Source organism: Protopterus annectens, chromosome 6.part0 (genome assembly GCF_019279795.1).
Source record: "Protopterus annectens isolate FY-2018-M chromosome 6.part0, PAN1.0, whole genome shotgun sequence".
In the NCBI taxonomy this organism is placed as follows: domain Eukaryota; kingdom Metazoa; phylum Chordata; order Ceratodontiformes; family Protopteridae; genus Protopterus; species Protopterus annectens.
In genome coordinates this window covers 1,961,424,919-1,961,450,074 of record NC_056737.1, presented here as the reverse complement: position 1 = coordinate 1,961,450,074, position 25,156 = coordinate 1,961,424,919, and the positions used below count along the sequence as shown (strand labels likewise).

The window sequence follows — 25,156 nt, the reverse complement described above, 5'->3', positions numbered from 1 at the left end:
CAAAATAACACAGCAAACACATTTTAGTAACCAGATTTTACAAACATGCTATACTACTGCTTTAAAATATATCACATGACAATTTCTTCCAGTATAGAGTTATAAAATTATTTATGCTTGTCAATCAGATGAATTAAATGAGTTATAGTAATGTATATGTTTGGGACATAGGTTTTTAACACATATTATTAATCTGCTATTCCTGTATCTGTAATGTGTCAGTGATATCTAGGTCAAAGGTGAGACAAGCTACTTTCAGCTTCTCTGTGAGAATTCTGAGAGTTGAAGCTTTTGAAGTAGCTCATGGACACTGTGCATGAGACAGCCCACATCCCAGATTGTCTCTCTTAACATTTTGGCGGGAAACTTATTAAAAACTAGTGACAAACATTCATTTAGCAGTGTAAATGCATCTAAACATGACAAAGCCTTCACAATGCATTCTACAGGTTATTACAGACTCTATGTAAGTGAAATCAAGCCCAAAATTATTAATAAGTAACAAAACTCAACATTTTTGTCCCAACTCAACTCCTATGCAAATCTTATTATTTACTGTGTCTATATGATCAAAAGTATTTATATATATTAATAAAGAAAAGAAAAAGAGAGTAGAAAGTAAAAGGGTGTAAGGCAGAAATAAAAAAATGTAAGAGAAAGCTATAAGAAGTATATACAATAGAATATTACTTACTGTTTATATTAATAGAGTTAAAAATAAAACATATTATTTACTATTATTTAGTTCTAATTATTATTAGTTAAAGCATGGCAGATTATTTACAAACGAGCATAAGCAGTGTAATCAAGAAAGTATAATTAGGTAGTGTCATTCCTGTATCTGTGATGTGTCAGTGTGATATCTAGGTCAAAGGTGAGACTAGCTGCTTTCAGCTTCTCTGTGCGAATTCTGAGAGTTGAAGCTTTTGAAGTAGCTCATGGACACTGTGCATGAGACAGCCCACATCCCAGATTGTCTCTCTTAACATTTTGGCGGGAAACTTATTAAAAACTAGTGACAAACATTCATTTAGCAGTGTAAATGCATCTAAACATGACAAAACCTTCACAATGCATTCTACAGGTTATTACAGACTCTATGTAAGTGAAATCAAGCCCAAAATTATTAATAAGTAACAAAACTCAACATTTTTGTCCCAACTCAACTCCTATGCAAATCTTATTATTTACTGTGTCTATATGATCAAAAGCATTTCTATATATTAATAAAGAAAAGAAAAGAGAGTAGAAAGTAAAAGGGTGTAAGGCAGAAATAAAAAAATGTAAGAGAAAGCTATAAGAAGTATATACAATAGAATGTTACTTACTGTTTATATTAATAGAGTTAAAAATAAAACATATTATTTACTATTATTTAGTTCTAATTATTATTAGTTAAAGCATGACAGATTATTTACAAACAAGCATAAGCAGTGTAATCAAGAAAGTATAATTAGGAATAGCATTTGAAGAACATATAAACTTTTAAAGGAAAAAAAATGTATCAAATTACTGACCTTATTTTTCCTCTTCAGAAAGAGAAACAAGTTAAATCACAGCTTGCCATTAAATCTCCAGGTATTTTGACTAGTTATGAAGCAAAACATTTCTTTGCACACAGAGAATAACTTTGATTAAATCTTTTTCAAAATATTTGTTGCTTCTTGGAAATGCAGGAACTATATTTTAAAAGATTAATAATAAAATAAAATGATGAGAGAGAAAAAAAAACATAGTACAAATCATTTGTTTTTTAGTCTCTTCTTCTTCTCTGAAGTCTTCCACGAAGTTTCAGTTGCCAGTCTCTTTAACGAAGGACTAGCCCATTCCATTTCTTCTATTTTTTCCAAAATCTTATTTTTTGATAAACAGTAAAGCAGAGTCTAAGTCATCGAAAATTTTAGGACCATCAGGAAGGAAGATTTTAAGCTTGGCAGGAAACAGAAGGTATGTTTTAAACTGTGCTTTTTAAGCTCCCTTATTAGTGGCAGAAAAACTTTTCTTTTAGCTAATACCATGGAAGAATAGTCATTGTCAAAACGCACAGTTGTTTCATTAATCTTAACAGGAGCTTTAGCCCAAGCAGATTTAAGAACCATCTCTTTATCAAAAGATGATAGAAATCTAACTATAACTGATCTAGAATAGTTTTTGTTTGAGTTAGTATTAGCTATAGATCTATGTGCTCTTTCGATACCAAAAGAGAATGCTTCTGGTAAATCTAAAGTTTTAGGGAGCCATGTTGTTAAAAAAGAAGTAATATTGTTACCTTCAATATTTTCTGGCAGTCCAAAAATCCTAATGTTATTGCGCCTAGATCTATTTTCTAGGTCATCCAGCTTTGTTTGTAAATGTGTATTTTGTTTCAGCAGAAACTCAATGTTGATTTCCTCTTCTTGTATTCTATTTTCCATGTCATTCACAGCTTCTTCTATGCCTGTCATCTGGATCTTCTGTTGTTGCAGGTCCATATGTAACAAGTCTATTTGTTTTGTAGTTTTTCTATGAAAGTGTCTATTTTAGTATCCATTTTATCCATCTTAGCAGTAAGTTGCTGGACTATAATTATCAGAGACTGAAGTTCTTTCTTGATGCTGGAGTCTTGAGAATTTGTCTTACTGGAACTCATTTCAGACTGATAAACTGACAGGAAAATTTCCAAAGTAATTTCTGACAGGAATATTATTAAGATTTCCTTTCTTTTTTATATATAGTTCAAGAACTATATAAAACAAACATATTTAGAAAGAAAATTACTTCAAAAATTATTTTTTTAAGTAATTAATTCCTGTCAATGTAATGAAATTGGTGGAGCTGAAGAAATCTGCTGCTATCCTGTGTTCATCCTTGGCCACACCCCTCTCCTCAAGCTATTTCTGAGGGGGATCAAAAATATCAAACCTCCAAGAAAACCCCCTTTACCTGCTTGGGATCTCAACTTTGTCTTGGAGAAACTAACACTTCCTCCCTTTGAACCAGCAGCAACAGCGGATCTTCAGTTTCTGTCTTGGAAAACTGCATTCCTTCTGGCAATAACTTCAGCAAGAAGAGTATCTGAGTTACAAGCATTAATGGCAGTACAGCCATTTCTTATCTTCCATCAGGACAGAGTTACACTAAGAACTAATCCTACTTTTATGCCAAAGGTGGTATCTAGGGTATCCTTGAACCAAGCTATTCACTTGCCTACGTTCTTCCCAAATCCACAGAATAGAAGGGAAAAACTTCTACACACCCTGGATATACACATACAACTATGCTACTACTTGGACAGAACTAAAAGTAGCAGAAAAACTGACCAACTATTTGTAGCATATGCTGCTGGGATGCAAGGAAAAGCAATTTCCAAACAGACAATTTCAAAATGGATAGGAAATTGCATTCGATTTTGTTACTCCTTTCATGGAAAGTCAGTTCCTGCAAACATCAGGCCTCATTCCACAAGGGCCACGGCCACCACTACAGCCTTCCTACGAGGGGTGGCTACCAAGGACATTTTAGAAGCTGCTACTTGGAGCTCCGTGCATACATTTACCAAACATTACAATCTACCTTTATACTCCAGATCCAGAGCAGGCTTTGCTACTGCAGTCCTGCAGGGGATCTTAACTACACCATTTTTTTCTTAGTACCTCCTCCCCCAGATTGGCTATGGTATTCTACCCATATGTTATGACTGCAGATGCATCCTTGAAGGACATAGTACAGTTTAGTACCTACCATAAATGTAGATGTCCGATAGGTATGCATCTGCAGTCAGGTTTACCCTCCCTCCTTACCCCTCTGTGGTATTCCTAGGGTGTTTACCCCTCTTTTAGCTAGCTGGGGGAATCTGTTATGGTGTATTTGTTTGTATATACATGTATATGTGTATATATATATATATATATATATATATATATATATATATATATATATATATATATGTATATATATAATTTTGCAAATGTTTGGAATTCTATTGCATTTATCCAAATTTAGCCTTCCTAGAGGGCACCTGGCATCTGGGGCAAGAAAAACTGAGGAAAATGGCGTCGGCTGATGCTTTTATACCCCAGACGCTCTGACGTCGGGGAAGGTGCGACATCAGCCGAGGCCAGACCCAGACTTTGGAATCCGGCCGACCGAAGGGCTGCCTGAGGCAGGACAACCCATATGTTATGACTGCAGATGCATACCTATCGGACATCTACATTTATGGTAGGTACAAAACTGTACTTTGTGGGGGCTCCTGACATCTGGGGCAAGAAAAATTGATGTAATGGCGTCGGCTGCATGTTTCCCATGACGTCCTGATGTCATGGAAGAAGTGACAGCATCTGCAGCAGAAATCCCAAGACTCTGGTATTCAGGCCGACTGAGGCTACCTGCAGGCAGCTAACCCAAATGTGATGCCTGCAACAGTGAATACACTCGAACATCTACATTTATGGTAAGTGTACATGATTGTACTTTTGTATTAATTCTATCATGTAAATTATTGTTCGCTTATCTGTCAAGTAAGTACTTATGTCATTTGTTGAATCTTACAGCATGATGCTGCACCAGTGAAGCTGATAATGAAGTGTCATATTGCTTAGCTTTTGTTGGTTACAAGCCACCTGCCACTAAGCGTAGTCATTTTTGTTAACATTTTTTCCCTTTGGGTAATTGACCTGTATTTTGTTTCTGTTTTTATAGTAACCCCTCCCCATGCACTGTTGCACTTTTCCTTGGATTCAGGAAATTCTTTGCAGTATACTTGGCACCATTTTCCTCTAGTATTCCCCTGCAGCATTCAGAAATGCATTTTAAAATTAATGGAAGTTGCATCTTTCGGCTTATCCCGGTAAGGGGTCGCCACAGCGGAACTCCGGTCCACTAATGATTGGCAGTGGATTTTTATGTGCCGAGTTAACAGTCCTGACGCACAACCTTCAACGAAGGCACGCCCATTCACGCATGCCTCCACACAAGACGCTCTAGTTGAGAATCGAACAGGACAAAAAAAAAAAAAAAAACCCAAAAAAATTCCTTTGTCAAATGAAAACATACACTATGTTCTTGGATGGGTGATAAATATAATTGGAAGGTTTGTAAACCAGAACACATCTCATGTTTTTGTTTTCTTTTGTGTTCTTTATGTCAGTTATACAGAAAGTTTGACTGCATGAGGGAATCCTTGAACTTGGCAAAGGTTTTAGTTTTCTTATCCTTGGAATTTTCTCACAGATGTCTGTTAGGAGTTTTATGATCTTTTCCTTCCTGGTCATTCTAATATCACATGAGTAATAATTCCATACACTTCTACTGTGTTTATGTTGAAACTGTAAAGCTTGAGTTTTGTCAGTCTGGTAGTGAATTTGTGTCATTTTGTAGTGTATACTGTTAGTTTCACATGAAGTGATTGTGATGTATTTATAAAATGAACAAAATGGCAACTAAAAAGGTCCCACACAACCCACTCAGGCAAAAACCTCAAAAAGACCCTGGTAAACAAGGGACTTTAATGTGTGTAGTACCGTAAACATCCTCTGACAAAGCCCATGTGAAATAGCCTATTTCAGCAGCCAGTATATATATTTTTGTTAGTAGGCCACTGCAACTTCATCTTACATTATCATCTCCTAATATTTCTAGGTCACTTTTCGTACAAGGATTTATCACTGCAATATCAACAGTCAGGGAGTCATCTGTTTGGACATTCTGAAAGATAACTGGAGTCCTGCTTTGACTATTTCAAAGGTGCTACTCTCTATATGTTCCCTTCTGACAGACTGCAACCCTGGTAAGTAGATCGCCACGTAGTGGTTAAATAAAACTTGATCATTAATTGCATCAGAATAAAATACTGTATTGAATGGTTTGCATTAGCTTTAATAACTTAACAATTTTGTACTTTGAGCCACAGCTGGAAACTGAGTGCAGTTTTTGCATTATTTGAAGATGCTGTTTGTGTGTGGTTATAACTGAAATTGAATGTGGTAGTATGAAATTTTTCTCGGTAGTGACATTTTCATTAGATAAAGCTTATTACTTGATATATTCACTCTTTTTAGATGTCCATTTAACTTGGTCATTGCCACACTGCAGAGTCAGCAAGTATTGCTAAAGCTAGCATGATTTTTTCCCCCTCCAATTTTCTGATGTGCTAGTGGCAGTTCGTTTGGGTACTGTATGTAGAGTACTGTTGTTCACATTTGTTTTATTAACAGTTGCTACCTACTGAGTGGTAAAACAGTGACATGAGCATGTCAGACTGGTATTTGATTTCACATGAAATCATTGTAGTCTGAGGCCCGCACATATAACTGAAGCCTGTCTGGCAATCTCTATTAGCCCTTTCTTAACTAAGCACAAATTATGACCAAGGCAGTTATACTTTACCAGCTGTTGCAGATGACCAGGTCACTCAGACCCTTTACTCACCTCTTATTTCATAATATTTTCAGCATTTTGCTGTGGCTGGGTCACCTGTTGTAGTAGTACTAATAGTAGTGTAGTAGATTCTAGTTGTCTACTGATGTACTATGTTCTTCATCTGTAAATATGTTGTAAGTAATTTCTATGTTAAATTGTTAATCGCTATGTAATCCAATGTAATGTCTGTTTATTTTACTGTGGAGCTTTTCTCCTCGGGCCTCCGCTGAAAATGGACCCACGTCCAGTCGGGCACTTCCGGTCAACAAATTTAAATAAAAATAAAAATAAATAAATAATAAGTACGATTTTGCATATATTTTTTCTTTCCCTTCTGGCTTGGCTTGCAGTGGAATGAATTACTAGTCATTTCAATAACATTATGCTTGGTATTCTTAGGGGCTGTTACCTCTCACTGGCTGCCATATTCTTAGTACTGATAACAGAAAACAACCGTTTGTTAAACTAAATATTTGCTTTATTTTCTGACTTCGGTGTGGAGCTTGTAGTGTGTTTTGACACTTGAGGGCCAATTTTTATTAATATGCTTAGTACTGCCCAACTAGTGTCCATGGTAATGGAAATGTCAGTGATTTCTTCATTTGCTGTTGGATATGTGTTGATGTTGCATGTTTTCACTAGTGACCAAGGAAAATACTTTTGTACAGAGTTAAATCAGATGTGCAGATGAAATCTATATTAGTTTTCCTAGATAAACTTCATTGGTGTTGTATGATGATCATCATGCAGCAAACTACTGATTATGACATTGTGCCAGGTGGAAAAATGCATTAATACTCTGCAAGTGCAAGGCAGTTTGTTAGCTGTTACAAAGAGGATTATGGGCAGGTTGGCAATCGTAAATGCTTTATATGTTTGAGGTATCCATGCCAAAACATGTTTGCTCTCTAGGTGAAACTTGACATCCAAGTCAAGAACACATAATAAAATGGTTAAGATCCACTGACCCACTCATAAATCTTTGTAGTATATGGGGATTTATCTTCATGTACTACAAATTAATCCAAATTAAGATTTAACAAAAAAAATTGTTATGGCTTCGAAAGCTGGTAAAGCAGCAGGGAGTGTTGTGGTCTTCTGTATTCCCTTTGTAAGGGAAGCAATTTAATTCAAAATAGTTTGTGTACGCCAGATAGCTGGCAAAAACGAGAGTTATAATTAAGCGATTTCATGCCCGGCTGTTGCTATTTACTGGTGAGCACCATCTGCTTTTAGTGCAGACATGACATTAACAGCATCTAGGTGGTGCTTAACAGTTTAAGCACCCCTATAAGCATTGTTAAAATCTGGTTTCATACTATAGCAACATTGAACCACAATATAATTTAGCAGAGTTTGGAGAATAGTCAGGGTGTTCCATGCATAACAATATATTTTATGCAGTGATTGTATTAGTAGTCAAGCAGCTGTGTTAGAACAGTTGTTAACTTTTATAGGGAGAGGGGTTATGATTCATGTTGGTTTCAAGTGCAATATGCCTAAGGTAGAAGGATAATCTGTTTTTTTCTGTGCTGCAGTAGTCCTCTTTCTCTGTACTGTAAGGGGGGACAAGTTACTGTAAGGGGGGACAAGTAAATGAAGAGAAACTGGAGTGGCTTCTTTCACCCTTTCTTGTTTTGATGGTTCGATCAGTGGTCAGACCCATCCTGAACATCTCTCCATAACCACATTTTCCTATTTTTGCACGTGGGGTCGGGGTGTCACTTTGACAGTGACAATCCGCTAAAGCCAAGGTTTACACCACCAGGTGGCTAGCCCTGCCACTGTAGTTCTTCCATACCACACACACACACACACACACACACACACACACACACACACACACCTGTGGCCAATTTAGTGTGCCCAGTCCAACTGCTGCATGTCTTCTGGAATGTAGGAGGAAACTGGAACATCCAGTGGAAACCGACAAATATAGGGTAGGCATGCAGACTGCACAGAAGGCACTCTAGCTGAGAACTGAAGCGGGGAACCTATTAGGTGGCAACGCTATCCGCTGTGCCACTGTGAATAACACTCTATGCTGTAAAACAGTTGTGACTTTTATAGTAATTTCTGAATTCCTTGGCATCTGTATCTCAAACATATAGTAAAACATTTACAATTGCTGATCCACTCAAAATCCTTTATGTAATAATTAGCAATGTAATCTCTGTAGAGACTGGGAAATGTACACTGCCTCATACTTCCAGGCACAACAATTTCTGGACTTCATTAGCACATATACCCTTGACCAGATAGTGCGCATACCCACCTGGGTCTGGTACTCATCAATATGGGAGAGTGCTGACCCCCCCCCCCCCATGTTACTTTCTGACTGATGAGGTTGGACCACGAAACTGCCTCCTTCAAAATAAAATTAACTCTGCAACCCCAGCAAATACTGTTAGTTAGGAACTGTTCCAAAGCAAACTACACCCTGTTAAGCAATAGTTGATCAAAATGCAGTGTTTCTTCCAGTCTCAAGTTCATAACCTATGCAGAGCTGTTCAGAGACCTTAACCAGCCATGTAAAAGGCTGTATAGAGGCTAGTGTATCTACTGGATGCAAGTCCAAAATAAACTCTAAAAACAAGCCACACTGGTGGAATCCTAACCCTGATGGGGTATATAACAAAAGGAAAAAATGTCCTGGCTAAAATCAGGAAAAACTCCCATAATGATAGGAACTCTCTAAAATAAACGGGAAACTAACATAACAGGCCAACTATGAGGTCAAGGTAGCCTCACAGGCTAAAGGCAACCACAAGGCCTTCTACAGCTATGTCCAAAACCTCAAAGGCAGCACACATCAGTGTGCCAAACTGTTGGTCCATATTGCCACCTTCACTAAGCAAAGCAAAATAATGAATGTGCTGGCTAGCAAAAATTCAGCTCACATTTCACCCCCCCAACTCCAACCCTGCCTCCCACCATGAAATAACTACTAGCATAACCCCCTGCCCCCCGTGTACTATTAACAAGGAACAGGTCATGGCAGCAGTTACTAAGGTCAGAAACACTGCCCCAGTAGGCCCTGACAGTATCCCAGAATGCCTCCTAAATAGGTGGAAACGACCTATCTGGACCACTTGAGTCACTTTTCAACTATAGCCTCCACTTTGTCTACCCTTGTGAAGTGGGATAACCGTTACAGTCTTCCATTCTCGGTGTACAATCTATTGACCATGGAAACTACAGACTTATTAGTCTGACTAGCTAGTATACAAAGCCATGGAATGACTTGCCATGGCTATGATAGACAAAGACCTAGGCAACTTTCGACATGGGAAGATCATGCTTACTAAACCAGTGGACTTCTTTGAGAAGGTCCCCAAAGCAATGGATGAGAGGAAAACTGTGGATACCTCCTGTCTGGACACGGCTAAGGTATTCAGTACATTATTTTACTCTGATGTGGACAAACTCACTGAACTGGGCATAAACTTCTACATAGCTCGCAGGATTGCCAACTAGTTCACTGTCAGGACCCAGGAAGTCAAGGTTGATGATACCACCTCCACTAAGAGACAGGTCACCAGCAGGGTACCTCAGAGGTGTGTGCTGGGACTGCTTATATTTGGCATCTACTACTTGGAGGTAAAGGATAATGTCATGGGTCTTTGGCTGACCAAGTTCACAAATGACTGCAAATTGGGACCTCCGAGGGTTTAACACAAATGACTGGTGTCAAAGTCGCAGACTAAATGTCAATGTCAAGAAATGCATTATAATGCCTTTTAGGAAAACTGTCACCCAGGGTAATTACAAGAGCTGGTCCAGTAGTCTGGAATCTGGGAACATATGTGGGTAGTAATCTGGCCTTTGACCACCATATGGCCAAGGTAATAAGAAAATCATTCTGTGTCACCCAATTTATAAATAAGGGCATGGTGTAGAGACTTCCTAACTAACATACCCTCCCCCCAGTAAATGCCTGTGATACACAAGGGCACAAATTGGGTTGGATTGTATGGCTAGGCTTATAAAGGCCCTGGTGGTCATTAGTCTAGTAACAACTATGAACTAATAAAGCACAATGTACTTTGCTCATGTTAGTACCTTCCACTTGTGTTAAAACTCTCTAGATATTGTAAAGTTGATAGTTATGCTGTTGTGTATATGTGAAATGTTCAATTATATTAAAAATAATTGAAACAGAAATGATTGTAATTAATGATTTGAGGGAGTAAACTCACTTTAATAGGCATAATGTTACATGTGAGATGTTTAGCAAATAGAGGATTAGTTTGGGGAAGAAGTTAATAATGGCAGTATTTTTTATTTTACAGCCATTATCCAAAGGAAGTGTTTTTAGAGGATGCAGTAAAAGGAGATATTAGACTATAGCACACTAGCTTTCATTAACGGATTGTTTGTTGAAGTGACGTGTTGAAACTATGCTTTGTCAACCATACTGAAAATGGGCAATAGCTACTTTGAATTTTCAGTGATAAGTTTTCTTAGTTGTCTGTTCTTCCTATGTCAGACTCAAAAACAGAATTTGTCCAATGCACATTTCTCAGCATTTATATTTTGATTTAGTAGTGTGGATAACATTAGTGTGTGGGACCAGTAAGTGCTGTTCATTATTTCTGTCCCTGTGTTGGTATTCACACTTTTCCAGTCCATAAATAAACATTATTTATTTGGTTATTTGTTTTTTTTTTTTTTTTTTTTTTTTTTTTTTGGTGGATGACTTCTGCATTGTCCTTGAGCATTGTTCTCAGGGACTGTTGGCTCTCACTAATGGTCTTTGAGAAGCTGTCCTATGTACCAAATAAGTGTCCATAGATTTTTCAGAAAAAGTTTCATAACTGTCAGTGAGGCAAATACCTGATGTGTGTGCCTCATAAGACTACTTAGAAATGTGTTTGGAGGGTGAGGCCTTACTAGGAGTGGGCATATCTCTAAATGGTTCTGCCCTTCAACTCTCACCAGCCATCCAACCTTCATATGCTATATTCTTGTATGTCCCATTAACTCCATCTGCTGTCCACTGAATGAGGGACAATATACATGAAATAATTTCCCCAAGCTCTGTCCTCTTATAATTATGACCTCTTCCTATCCCCTCCTACCTCTGTCACTGTAATTTATTGTGAGGTGCACAAGTTATATATTACCCTTTACCAAGCAGTGTTGCACTCAGTCAGGTACACTCTTCCTGCCTTTTGCTTCTCAAACATCGATTCAAAACCAAAGAAAGCCTAATTCATCACAAGGGCTCAGGAGTACATCTAGAATTAGTCTCCTGGCATGCAAAGATGAAAAGCCAAACAGAGCAACCAAGATCATTGTTGAATATCTGCTTACACTTAGGCATAGATTTAAAAAAAATTAGACAGTCTATGCAGATGTAATGACATGCATTCTAACCCTAGGTGCCTATTTGGTAGTGATACCCTGTGTGATGCAGTAGTAGAACAATGCTACTACTATTGTAAAACTTATATACATTAATGTTAATGATCTATTTATTTAGTAAAATTTCCCTGTTTCACAGCTGATTACTCACAACAGCAAAGATGCAGTAGCAGCAAAGGAGTCTTCACTTAAGCCTTACATAGAGATACTGAAGTGTTCTTTCCCAACAGCAGGAGCTGTTTGAGCGTGGGAAGAATAGCCCTTGTTAAGTTTCCGTCTACATGTGTCATTAGTGTCTGTTCCAGTTGCAGTCAAGATCATCAGGCTCAACAATTAATACAGCTGTATTCCTCCATATTCATCTATCAACACTGTGGAGGGTGTGCTGGATAACACACATAAGGAAAGAAAATAATTCTGAGGGTTAGATTCATCCACAGCTGGTAAATAGTGCTTGTATCCTTCCCTAAACCTTTTCAGTAATGTATATGTATTGTAAATAAACAAGACAAGCAGTGCACAAAACTAGCATCCTCACTAACATAACAAAAGCATAGAGTAAAGTTTGGGTGCATCAAAAGCCACTACCTCATCTTCACCCTCTGGAAACGCACAAAGGTGAAAAAGCTTTGGCACTATCGCGGGACTATAGCTAAAAAACTTTGACAGCCAAATATTCATAATGCTGCTCAAAAGGTGCAACTACCTTTTTTTTCCCAAATCAGGTTAGGTAAAGATGTAAAATACTTCAGGAAAGTTTGCTTAGTATACCAAAAAAATCTAGTGCCTTTAAAAGGAAACAAAAAAAGAGCACTTTGGTTCACTATGGAAATCCTTCCTGTATCATTGTGGTTATACATGCAAAAAAATGCATTGTCACAGAACAGTGCAATCATTACAGCTATACTGGGAGCTAAAGTATAAAGTTCAATTTTTCACTACTCTATAGTAAGAAAATGTATCCATTACACATCAAAATAAGCACTTAAAATCAAATGGGAGTTTTGGAATAATACTAAATATCTTATAAGCTGTGGTAGTGCAGCGGTTAGCATTGTCGCCTCACAGCAAGAGGTTCTCCCATTCGATTCTTGGCTGGAGCACCTTCTGTGTGGAGTCTGCATGTCCTCCTCGCAGTCAAGTGACGTTAAAGACATTCAGGTAGGTGCGAGCTTGAGTGGTTGTGCCTTCATTGAAGGTTGGGTGTCGGCCTGGCAACTCTGCACCATAAAAAGTCCACTGCCAATCATGAGCGGACTGGAGTTCCGCTGTGGTGACCCCTAACAGTGAAAAGCCAAAAGTCTTTTACTAAATATCTTATGATAAAAGGGCCCACTATTGAGTCAGTCAGCACTGAAACGACAGAAAAATTTACTCAGCAGCCACTTTAGACTGCATTGTCCATACCCAACCTCATCTTTTTACCTACTAGATAATATTGCCTGGATTGTTCAAGTATCCTGAATTCCAGTTTGTATGCCTAAGAAATCTCATAAGCAGTCATTTTAATGCCATTCTCCATCTTGAAACGGTCAAGAAAATTTTAATCACCGGACTAGTTATCCGTTTTTCATGGTAACCATTTGAAATGTCAGGACCCACTAGAGTGCGTCCTGAAACACTGAGACTAAATAGCCGAAAGATCAGACTTGCATATACAAAGTCCGATATGTCATTTCTTGAAATATTCCCTTTTGTCCAAGGTATGGTGATCTTGGACTTGGTATATACAAGTTCGGGGGGGGGGGGGGGCTGCCCCAAAAAAGTTTTAAGGGGAAGAGCGATTTTTCAGATGTGCTGTTCTCCTATGTTTTCAGTCTTTTCTCTGTATGTCTGCATTTTGAGTGCTGACGTTTCAATACGGATCCATTTTTCACTTAAAAACACTATTATCATTTCTTATTTCTGATGGAATTTTGTTCCACTTTGCCTGCTCAGAACAATTCTTTTCTGTTATACTTATCCCAAGGTCGTATTTTACTAACAATTTTTTTTTTATTGCCACTGAATGTTAGTCAAAAGTTAATTATGTACGTTATATCAGGCAGTCTAAGCACTTTACCCAAATAAGGTCAACTTGCAGTAGTCAAAGAAAATAGAATAAAGGTTTAGCTTCATCAGATGATGTAGATTTTTAATACTCAGAATAAGCTTTGGGTACTTTCTTTGAGCATTCCCCAGTTTGTTAATGTCATTGATATTTTAGGAGCACAAACCGGTCCCATGTTCAGGTGTAAACCTTGTACCTTTGTACAAAAGGAGCAACACCGATTAGCTTCCAGATGAGAATATTCAAAGTATAATCCGCATTGTAGCAAAATATTCTATGGCTTTGTTTACTAATGAGTGGCCCATGCAATATATTCCGCTATCAGGATTCCCAAGACCATGTAGTGATGTTGTTCATTGAGATTACCCAAAGCATATGGAAATTCTCATTTTTTTCACCCATGTGCAAGACCTTGGACTTTGTACAGTAAAAGGCCACACCTTATTATCACTGCTCCATTCAAGTAGTACATCAAAGTATTTCTGTAGTTAATTGTGATCAGCGCATCAACTAACTGGTCAAGTGACTTTAATGTCATCAACAAATGTAATCCATCTGCAGTGATACATACATTAGTATTGTGGCTGTGTAGGCCTGAAAGAGAAAATGCTTCATTCAGTACAGACACTTGAGAATGCCACTTGGTATGTCATACTCTGTTTGTGAATACATTTTTTTCCAGCATAACTTTCTACCACCTAACAATTGTGAGACCCATCCTTACAAACACCCACTTCTTCAAGACTGTGATTATTGAAGAATGAAGAACTGAATCAAAAGCCCCGGACATATTAAATTATATCGGCAGGAACTCCAGTACTAGGGGATAGCACCATATTCAAGTAAACAAGAAATGAAATTAGTTATGCAAGTTTTATCTTTAATGAATCTTGATTGATGAATATCATATGACCTGATTTAAAATCCTGTGGAAGCAGATAACACTTTCAAAAACTTTTTTAAGAGACCAGTTAAACTACTCTGTCTATAATTGTCTGCCAAATCCTAAATGCCAGCTGTATGTATAGGAACGACAATATGTTTTTTCCCCCATAATTCTGTTATCATACTGATACTTAAGATGTCCTTCCATTTGACTACAGCAGTATTTATTACACCAAGGATCCCCTGCCAAGGGTGGCCTGATGTCTGGCCAGTATACCAAAGCCTTTAGGTTGCTTTAAGGTGTGCCATACGTCACATGTATGCTCCTTGTAGGGCATAAAGGTGATGTCCAACCATACCATACTCGGAACTTGTTTGCCACCAGTCCAAATGCCATCTTTTGATCATCTGTCTGAACCCATTCCATTGCTGGTTCACCAAGCTGTTATAGGTAAGTGCGGTCTTGGGATTTTGTCGTCTTATCTTTCTTTTGCTATATTGTTGCTTGTGGGATTTCATGTTATCCAAGAAGGGTACATTTATTTATTTACATTTGATAACAGAGTAGTGTCAGACCGGGCCAGAAGCCTGTTTTCAGCAGAGACCCAATGACCTAGGCTGGAATCATCTGCTGTGCAGCCTCTTCCAGATGTCCCTACTGAAGCGAGTGATAGCTTGGAGGTTCACCCAGCTTCATCATTGGATTCTTCTGCCACAATGGGTTTGGAGGATGAAGATCCAACCTTGGGCATGTCTGAGAAGTCATTGCAGATGTCCACTTCTGATGTTCAGGAGGAACTGCTGCTAATTATCTCTGAGAGACCTATGTGTGTTCCCCAAATTTTAGTGAGAAGTCCCTCCTAAAATTATTGAATGCCATCTGGGGATGGAGCCTTCCAAATTTTTTCATGACGGCGCAGTGGTGCAGCAGTTGCGTTGTCGCCTCATAACAAGAGGTTCTCCTGTTTGATTCTCTGCTCTGGGGCCTTCTGTGCGGAGTCTGCATGTCCTCCCTGCATTCATGTGGGTTTCCTCCGGGTACTCCAGTTTCCTCCCACATCACAAAGACATGCGTCTGGAGCATTTCTCCCCAGGCTTTCACTGAAAATTGGCTTCTTTCCAAGTCTGACTTTCTCTGTAAACAAAATTATGTGAAGTTGCAGTCTCACCGTTCATTCTTACAAATGGGCACGGAGCTGATCCCTCTGCTTCGAGTCGGCCGCTTTCACAAGCTCGAGGTTTTCGAGTAGCTCGAGGCCAAGTCCCTATCCCATGATGCTCTCGGCCTCACCCCAGATCTAGTTTGCCGCAGCAACAGATCAGAGGTCGAGAGTGGAGCTCGGGCCAGTATATCAAAATGTATTTTTATATATATATATATATATATATATATATATATATAATTTTTTTTTTTTTTTGGTCAGAGTTTATCTTAGACTACTATTTAGTCACTTTCTTTAATTATTTCTGATGAAATATATTCATTTTTAGAGTGGCTGCTCTTGGGTCTTTCATTGGCCGCATTTTAGTTAGTCCCTAACCCGTTTTAGAGTGTTCTTAACTCTTTTATAACTGTAATCCTTTTAGTGTGAGAATATTGTTCTTTGTAGCTGAATCTTTACTGATGTTCTTCATCTCACATTGCTGCAGTCCTTACATATGGGTAGTCCGCTGTCCTCGGTCGGCCCGAATACCAAAGTATTAGGCTGACGTCGGTCAAGGCGCTTAAAACTGACATCAGGACGTCAGGGTACAAAAGCGCATGACCGACGTCATTTCCTCAGTCTTTTTTGCCGCATGGTCCGATGCAGAAGCAGCGTTGCAAGTGCCGTTCTGAAATTTTTCGAATTCGGAGTTTCAGACCGAATCCAAGTTGGGTAAGTACCCCGTTGGGGATTATTTTGTTTTTTTCTTGCCTCAGTGTTTTACCGGATGTCAGAAAAAGTGAATAACTGTATTTCTTGTGGGAAACAGATACCGAATAGGGATTATCATTCTTTGTGTATTCCTTGTTTGGGGCCTGAGCACGACGTTGTTGGGTGTCGCTTTTGTGCTAGGTTCAATAAACGCACTATTAAGCGAAGGTTGGATTGTGCTAGGCTGGTCTTTGGGAAGCGGTGCAATTATAATATGCCGTCGGATTCTCCGGCGCCCGCTTCTCGAAGAAGCGCAAAGACAAAACAGTTAAACCCAGGCAAGATGAGTCGTCCGTTCGGACGCCGGTTCTTTAGAGGTTTCAGTGGAACCTGTGGTTCCGGCGGAGACTTCTCTGGAGTCTCAGGGGGAGACTTTGATTTTGCAGGAGGTGGTCTCTCAGGAGGCAGGTCAGGCTGAAGGGGCTTCCCAAGTTACTGTACTCCCCTCCCTTCCTAGGGTGGTTAGGCCTTCTCCTTCTGTTTCCAAGGCTTCTCCCAGAGGCAGGCCAGTTTCCGCTTCTGTTGGTGTCACTCCTAGTTCAGCAGGGTCTGTGCCTAAGAAGCACATGCTTAAAATGGCAGAAGATTTAATTACTCTGATTAGAGGTTCTATGCCCCCTCCTGATAAGAGGCCTAGGGTGGAGCCAGAGTTGGGAAGTTTTGAGCAGGCTTTGGATATTTCAGAGTCTTCAGCTGAAGACTTGCAGGAGTATTCTCCTTATTCTGATTCTGATGCAGATGATTCCACTCCTTCTGCTTCTCCTCCAGAGGATTTTTCTTTTTCAGAGACACTTCATTCTATGAGGGAACATTTTAAGTGGGAAGGTCAGGACTTCTCTGATTCTAGGAAAAGGCTTAGGGAGTTTTTGCTGTTACCCCAGCATAGGCCTTTGGCTATACCCCCTGTTCTGGATGTTGTGGAAGATGTGTTTGCAGAGGCTTCACTTAATCCAGATTCTCTGCCTCCTGCTCCTGTTAAACCGGATAGGTATTACAGGGTGCCTGAGGCTCATAAATATCTTTATAAGAGTCCTAGGGCGGACCCAGAAACTATTAGTCAGGGACCTAAGGGTGTCAAGGCCTCTGTTGTAAAAATCCGGTTCCTCTAGATAAAGAAGCCAGAGCTTTGGATAGATGGGGAAAGAAGGTCTATACATCTTCTACCTTAGCTATGAGGGCTTTGAATTGCCAGTTTCATATGTTGAAATATCAAAACTTTCTTCTTTCTCAATTGAAGTCTAAGGTGGATGCTCTGGCGGAAGGCATTGAGTGTAAAGAGTTGCAAGATTTGGTGCATGTCTCTGAACAAGTGGGTAAGCATTCATTACAGTGTGGTTTTGATGCTGTGCAGGCCTCGTCTAGGGTGGCTGCCACTGGCTCAGTTCTTCGCAGGCATGCCTCGTTAAAGGATCAGAATTTATCTGACCATGTTAAGACAAGGATTTTGGATGCTCCTTTGCAGTCTGATGTGTTGTTTGGTTCACCTGTGGAATCAGTCTTGAAGAAAATGGAAGACAAGGCTAAGTCTATGCAGGCTGTTAAGGATTTTTTGCAAGTTCAGCCTCCGAAGTTTAGTAGGAATTGGCCTGCTAAGGGGTGGACGTATCCTTCTTATGATTCTCAGTCTCGGGGTAGATCTAGACGTGGTAGGGGCAGAGCTCAGAGTTCTTTCAGGCCTAGAACAGGGAGTTCACCTGCACAATCTTCGGGTGAGGGCAGGGGCCAGTCCTTTCGTAAACAGGCCCAATGACCTACTTTTTCAGCTGCCAGATCCTTCTTGCCTGGCAGCACCTTTGGGAGGAAGGTTAGCACTCTTCAAGGAAAATTGGATGTTGATTACCCAAGACAAATGGGTATTGGATATCATACACCAGGGTTACAAGTTTTATTTCCATACCTTGCCTCCTTTCAAAGGCATGCCGGACGTTCCTCTTCAGCAAAGACTAGAGGCTCGCAAGCAAATTTCTCTACTACTTCCAATAGGGGCCATTCAAACGGTTCCTCTGCCAGAAGTGGGCCTAGGATTTTATTCTCGCCTGTTTCTAGTACCAAAGAAAGGAAACACGTGGAGACCAATTTTGGATTTATCCATCCTCAACACATATCTGGACATTCCCAAGTTCAAAATGTTAACGTTACAACAGCTTTTACCTCTGCTGGGCAAAGATCACTGAATGGTGACTCTGGATCTCAAAGAGGCTTACCTTCATGTTCCTATCAGGCCCAGTTGCAGGAAGTATCTGCGTTTTCGGGCTGGGACTTCACATTATCAGTTCTCTGCATTGCCCTTTGGCTTATCTACTGCCCAGAGTGTTCACGAAGGTTCTGGCTCCAGTGGTAGCTTTCTTCAGGCTGAGAGGAATACAGATCTATCCTTATTTGGACGATTGCCTGATACTGGCCCAAGAAAAGGACGAACTTCTTCATCATTTACAGTATGTGATGGCAGTGTTAAGATGCCTGGGGTATTCTGTGAACGAAATAAAGTCCAGTCTAGTACCCTCTCAGGACATGTGCTTTCTGGGTGTGAGACTGAATACAGCATCCCAGATGGCCTTCTTGACGCCGGACAAACAAAAGAATCTTTCTCTTTACTTCCACCAGTTGTCTCATCAGTCCAGGCTGACTGCAAGGACAGTCCTTCAAGCCTTGGGGTTCATGGCATCTTGTATTCTGGTACTTCCCAATGCCAAACTGCATATGAGGAAGCTACAATGGTATCTCAAGAATGTATGGACACAGCACTGCCAAGATTTGGACACTGTCATTCAAATAATACCTTGCATTCAAAAGGAATTTTTGTGGTGGGCTCAGGAATGTCACCTAAACAAGGGACTCTCTGTGACCCGGCCAGAGGCGAGTCAGATTTTAACGACAGATGCCTCAGACAAAGCTTGGGGAGCTCATCTAAATGGAAAATGGATACAAGACACGTGGCCTGCCAGACTTCAACATCTACATATCAACTTGAAGGAGATGTTAGCAGTCCAATTTGCATTGATAGCTTTCAAGGATTTACTTCTTCCAGGGCAGGTGTTGATTCAAACAGACAACACAACTGTCATGTGGTACATCAACAAGCAAGGGGAACGATTCTTATCCTCTATGCAGACAAGCAATGATTTTGTGGGAGACTGCTCTCAGTTTACAGCTAAATCTTCAGGCAAGGTTTCTGCCAGGAGCACAGAACTCCTTAGCAGATGTGTTGAGCAGACAAATTATGGATCCCCACGAGTGGAAATTGGATCCTCATGTATTCCAGAGGTTGACAGTGTTATGGGGAACTCCAGACATAGATCTGTTCGCTTCTCCACTAAATTACCAGCTGCCAAAGTTTTGCACAAAAGGTTTCATCCCTCAGCTTGGAAAGTGGATGCTCTCTCATTCAATTGGAGCAATCTTCACGTGTATGCCTTTCCACCTCTGCCTCTCCTCCCAAAGGTACTGCTGAAGGTCAGACAGGACAAGCCAAACATGATTTTAATAGCTCCAGATTGGCCTCGACAGCACTGGTACCCATTACTGAGAAGTCTGGTACAGGAGTCTCCATGGCCTTTGCCTTTGATTCCTCACCTGCTGTCTCAGGAGAACGGTCATTTACTCAATGTCAAACTTCATTCTCTACATCTGACAGCCTGGCATATTCTGGTCTAAACCCTGGAGGGTCTCAGCTTCCACAACAAGTTTTGAATGTTATTTTGGAGGCCAGAAGGCCTAGTACAAGGAAAGTTTACGCAGATAAATGGAGGAGATTTTTATTTTGGAGTACAGCAAAGGACTTTGATGTTTCTAAACCTAATTTAAGTGTGGCTTCAATACCTTACTGAGTTATTGGACAAAGGTTTGTCTTTCTCCTCTATAAAGGTTCATGCTGCAGCAATCTCTGCTCACTATGACTGTGACCCACCATTATTTTCTCAGCCTTTGTTTAAGCAATTCCTTAGAGGGGCAAAGAATATAAGACCCCACGTAGAGCTCCTACTCCTGCTTGGGATCTCAATTTTGTGTTGGACAAACTCACTCTACAACCTTTTGAGCCTGCAGCATCGGCAGAGTTGAAATATTTATCTTGGAAGACTGCTTTTTTGTTGGCCATTACCTCTGCGAGAAGGGTTTCTGAATTACAGGCCCTTATGGCAGTTGAGCCTTTCTTAATTTTCCACAAGGATAGGGTGTCTTTCCGTACTAACCCTTCTTTTATGCCTAAAGTGGTTTCTAGTGTGGCTTTAAACCAAACTATTCATTTGCCTACTTTTTATGCAAACCCCCAAAATAAAGGGGAAAAGATTTTGCACACTTTAGATATTCACAGACAGTTGCGATATTATTTGAGCAGAACTAAAGGGTTCAGGCAGTCTCAGCAGTTGTTTGTTTCTTTTGCTTTGGGTTCTCAGGGCAAACCTGTTTCAAAACAAACTATTTCTAAGTGGATTGGTTTTTGTATTGCTTTCTGTTATTCCCATCATGGTAAGGAGATTCCAGCTGGGATTAGGCCTCATTCCACTAGGGCTACTGCCACTTCTACAGCTTTTTTAAGGGGGATGGCTACTAAAGATATTTTGGAAGCAGCTACTTGGAGTTCAGTGCATACTTTCTCTAAGCATTACCACCTTCCACTTTACTCTAAATCTAGGGCTGGATTTGCAACTGCAATTTTACAAGGCATGTTGGCAGCTCCTAATGCTTTATAGTTTGCCATCCTCCCTTACCTCTGCTTTGGGATTCTACCCATATGTAAGGACTGCAGCAATGTGAGATGAAGAACATAGTACAGTTTTGTACCTACCATAAATGTAGATGTTCAAGATCCACATTGCTGCAGTCCAATTACTCCCTCCTTCCCTCTGTTGTTGAAGGTGGTGGTGTGGTTTGTGTTGTACATATTGTAAATATGGTTAGTGCAGGTGGTTGGTTGGGTTTTGCTGGTTTTTGGCTTTGGCCTGTCTTGTTAGGGCCTTCTGACATCTGGGGCAAGAAAAGACTGAGGAAATGACGTCGGTCATGCGCTTTTGTACCCTGACGTCCTGATGTCAGTTTTAAGCGCCTTGACCGACGTCAGCCTAATACTTTGGTATTCGGGCCGACCGAGGACAGCGGACTACCCATATGTAAGGACTGCAGCAATGTGGATCTTCGAACATCTACATTTATGGTAGGTACAAAACTGTACTTTATAGCTTTTGAATTAACTGCTTATCCTAGCTAGTGTGTGTTTCTCTAGACAGTTATAACTGTTTAAGTATTTTACTGTTTATGTTAGTGTGGTTAGCCTAGCCAGTGTGTTGGTTTGTCTAGGCAGTTATATAGATATATAGTTCTTTTCTTTGCACTATGGCTGATCAAAGGGAAAAGGAAAGACAAAAGTCAGGGTTCAAGAAATGCCCTAAGTGCGGACAAAAAAAATGTCCATTACTGATTTTACATGCAAGTTATGTATATTGTTTGGGTGCAGTCCATCTTCAGGAGGGACTGTTCCATTTGTCATTCATTCAGAAGCAGGGTCTTGTTAGAACACAGGAGAAAGCTAGGGGATAGAGGTTTATTGAAACCTGAATTTCAGGAATCTCTTGATAAGGCTGATCAGACTTCCAAACTTCCAAATCTTCCAAGGGATCCAAGTCTTCGAAAGCTTCTTCAGAGCCGAAGTCTTCTGCTCCGAAATTGGCTGAGAAGGTGCGGTCGCCGGTTTCACAATCCTCGGAACCGAGCAAGTTTTTCAGAGCCGGTCCCCAGTATTGGAGCCAGTCTCTGAACTTTTGAAATCACCAATCTTACAATCAGTGGCTTCATTGGTCCCTTCGACGAGCCTCTTCAATGTGGACCGAGTGATGCAGAGGCTCCTCCAGAACCCGGCATTAGCCAAATTGCTGTCTGCTCAGACCCAGCCGGTTTTGGAGCCGAAGACGTCCTTGCCTACTGTGTCTGCTCCTTCTCCAAGCCAGGCCTTCAGAGCCAGAGGGGGTAGAACTGATGATCGTGGAACCCTCGGAGCGGACGCCTGTTCCAGTGCCATCAGCTCTGTCGACTCAGACAACTTTGATGCCTTTCGAGGAGTCTGGGAGCCGACACTGTCTGGTCGGCTCCCGGGGGAGAGTTGAACCGATATCTCTGTTCCGACCCTTCCTCTCTGAGCTTCGGCACGAATGAGCTCAGCTCCTTCCTTTGGTTCAGAGCCCACTGTTTTGGTGCCGGGGAGGTTGCCATCTTCTTCGGAACTGGCTGCCTCTTCGAATCGGACCAGTGGGGCCTTTGATGCCATGAGGAGAGTTATGTCTTCGAAGACGCCCACTTCATCAGGGCCTACTTCCTCATACCCGAAAGTGCCGCATTCTACCTCTGCATCACAGGTCCCCTTAAAGAGTTGAAACCCAGAGCCTCAGGTAGCCCCATTGGGTGACCCATGTTCTACTGAGACTTCACCAGAAGCTCCCACTGACGAGGTTCCCAGAAAGAAGCTTTGCAGGAGGAGGCATTTAGACTTTCCACAGGAGTCTGTCACATCAGACACTGACTTGGAGGAATCAGAAGGGTCCCCACGGTCCCCCTCGGAGGATATCTCTTTTGCTGATACCCTTGAGATCCTTAGACAGAGGGGTGGCTGGCAGTCCGTTAACCCTACTGATAATGAGTCGGTGCTTCTGAAGGCTTTTGGGTCTCAATCCTCAACCTCCTGGGTGACTCCACCCTTCGATGAATTGATGGATTTAGTTGCTCGAAGGGAGTGGGAGTCTTCTGATACTGTGGAACCTGTCCTTCAGAGGCCCGACAAGTTTACTACATCCCCACAGGAGAAGTTGTTTCTTACTAAAGGAGTGCCGGTTGATGCCATGGTGGTGGCGGCGACCACCAAGAAAGAGATGTCTGAAACCTCTTCTACTGTCCAGCATCCTAATAAGAGATTCCAGGATTATGGACAAGTATGAGAAATGCATTTTTAGTTCAGCGACTTTTGCTATGTGATCGCTCAACTATTTGACACACTTTACCAGACTTCAGAGAGATCTCCTTAAAGAGCTTGGAGATGCACTACAGAGTACTGCAGCTGAGGGTGTTCCTGATAAGGTGACATCCCAGCTCAATACCCTTAATGCTATAGTTAACTCATCCATGCGTCTCCGCTCATATGCAGCTGATGGTACGAGCTGGGCAGCGGGTTCACGAATAGCTGTTTAGAGACATTCCTGGATGCGCTTATGCTTCTTTGCGGAAGCCTTCAAGTCTTCCTTTGTTAATACCCCATTTGATGGCTCGTCCCTTTTCAGGCCTAAAGTCAAGGAGACCCTTACTAGGTGTGAGCAAGATGGAAAGACTCTTTCTGCCATAGGAGTCTGTTTTGCCATCCCTACTAGACCTTACCCCAAAGGGCAAAAAGGAGGAAAAATGTGGCTCCGCAAGTCCCAAGGGGCCTTTCAGAGTACATGCAGCGAATCCCCCCTCCAGGGGCAGAGGAGGGGGCAATAATGGAAGACACTACCCAGGTGGCAGAGGGGGTCCGCAAAATCAGGGCAACAAAGCCCCATCAGTGCTCCTGAAAGGAGGCCCGACTGTCCTATTCTGGAGGCAGTCGGGGGTTATTGTCTTTGTATCCAGACGTCTGGCTAAAAATTACAAAAGACTCTTGGGTACAGTGCATTATTCCTTTCACAGTACCACCATCCGTACGAAAGAAAATCCCAGACATTCCACCCAGTCTCGGGGATCAAGCAACCATAGATATTCAAGAGTTGCTAGAAAAGAGTCATCCAGACAGTCCCAGCAGACCAAGACAGGATCTGGAACCTACTCAAGATTCTTTTTAGTTCCAAAGAAGACAGGGGACTGGAGTCCCATCTTGGACCTCAGCAAACTCAACACCTTTGTAAAGAAAGAAGTTCCGGATGGTCATGCCTCATTCGATTCTTCCGTTTCTAGGAACGGGCGATTGGATGTGCTCTATAGATCTCAAGGATGTGGTATTTTCATATCAAAATGGCCAGACCATCCAGAGATCACCTGCGTTTCTGGCTGGGAGCCAGTCCTTATCAGATGTTCATCGTGCATACAGCTGCAGTCATAACAGATGGGTTATCCTGCCGTCAGGCAGGTCCTTGGTCGGCCGAATTCCAAAGTCTAGGTCCGGTGTTGGTTGTCGTCGCTTCCTCCCTGATGTCAGTGCGGCAGGGGTATAAAAGAGGCAGCCGACGCAATTTTCTTCAGTCTTTCTTGCCGCGCGGTGCCCGAAGCAGAAGCAGTTCGCAAGTGCCGGTCGGCCAGCTCCTGAGATTCTGAAAGTATTTCAGCGAAGTCTTCTTGAAAGCTAAGTACCCGTTGAAACTTTTCTTGCCTCAGACCGATGTCAGACAAAGTTAATAATTGCATTTCATGTGGGAAGCAAATACCACATAAGGATTTCCACTCTTACTGTATACCTTGCTTAGGCCCAGACCACGACATCTCGGCCTGCCGTTTTTGTGCTAGATTCAACAAACGCACTATTAAGCGTCGGGCGGAGTTCGCCCTTCACTTTTTTGGCAAAAAATTTAATTATATTATGTCGTCG

The 25,156-nt window shown here is 41.1% G+C and overlaps 1 protein-coding gene across 2 annotated transcripts in view; it reads left to right on the top strand.

Moving 5' to 3' along the window:
* Positions 1-25,156, top strand: part of UBE2E3 (ubiquitin conjugating enzyme E2 E3) — a 449,457-nt gene that overhangs the window by 269,204 nt on the left and 155,097 nt on the right. For both annotated transcript variants that reach the window (XM_044075264.1, XM_044075263.1), the window contains exon 5: positions 5,620-5,767. In XM_044075264.1, the coding sequence (XP_043931199.1) occupies positions 5,620-5,767 (148 nt within the window). The remainder of the gene's footprint in view (positions 1-5,619; positions 5,768-25,156) is intronic.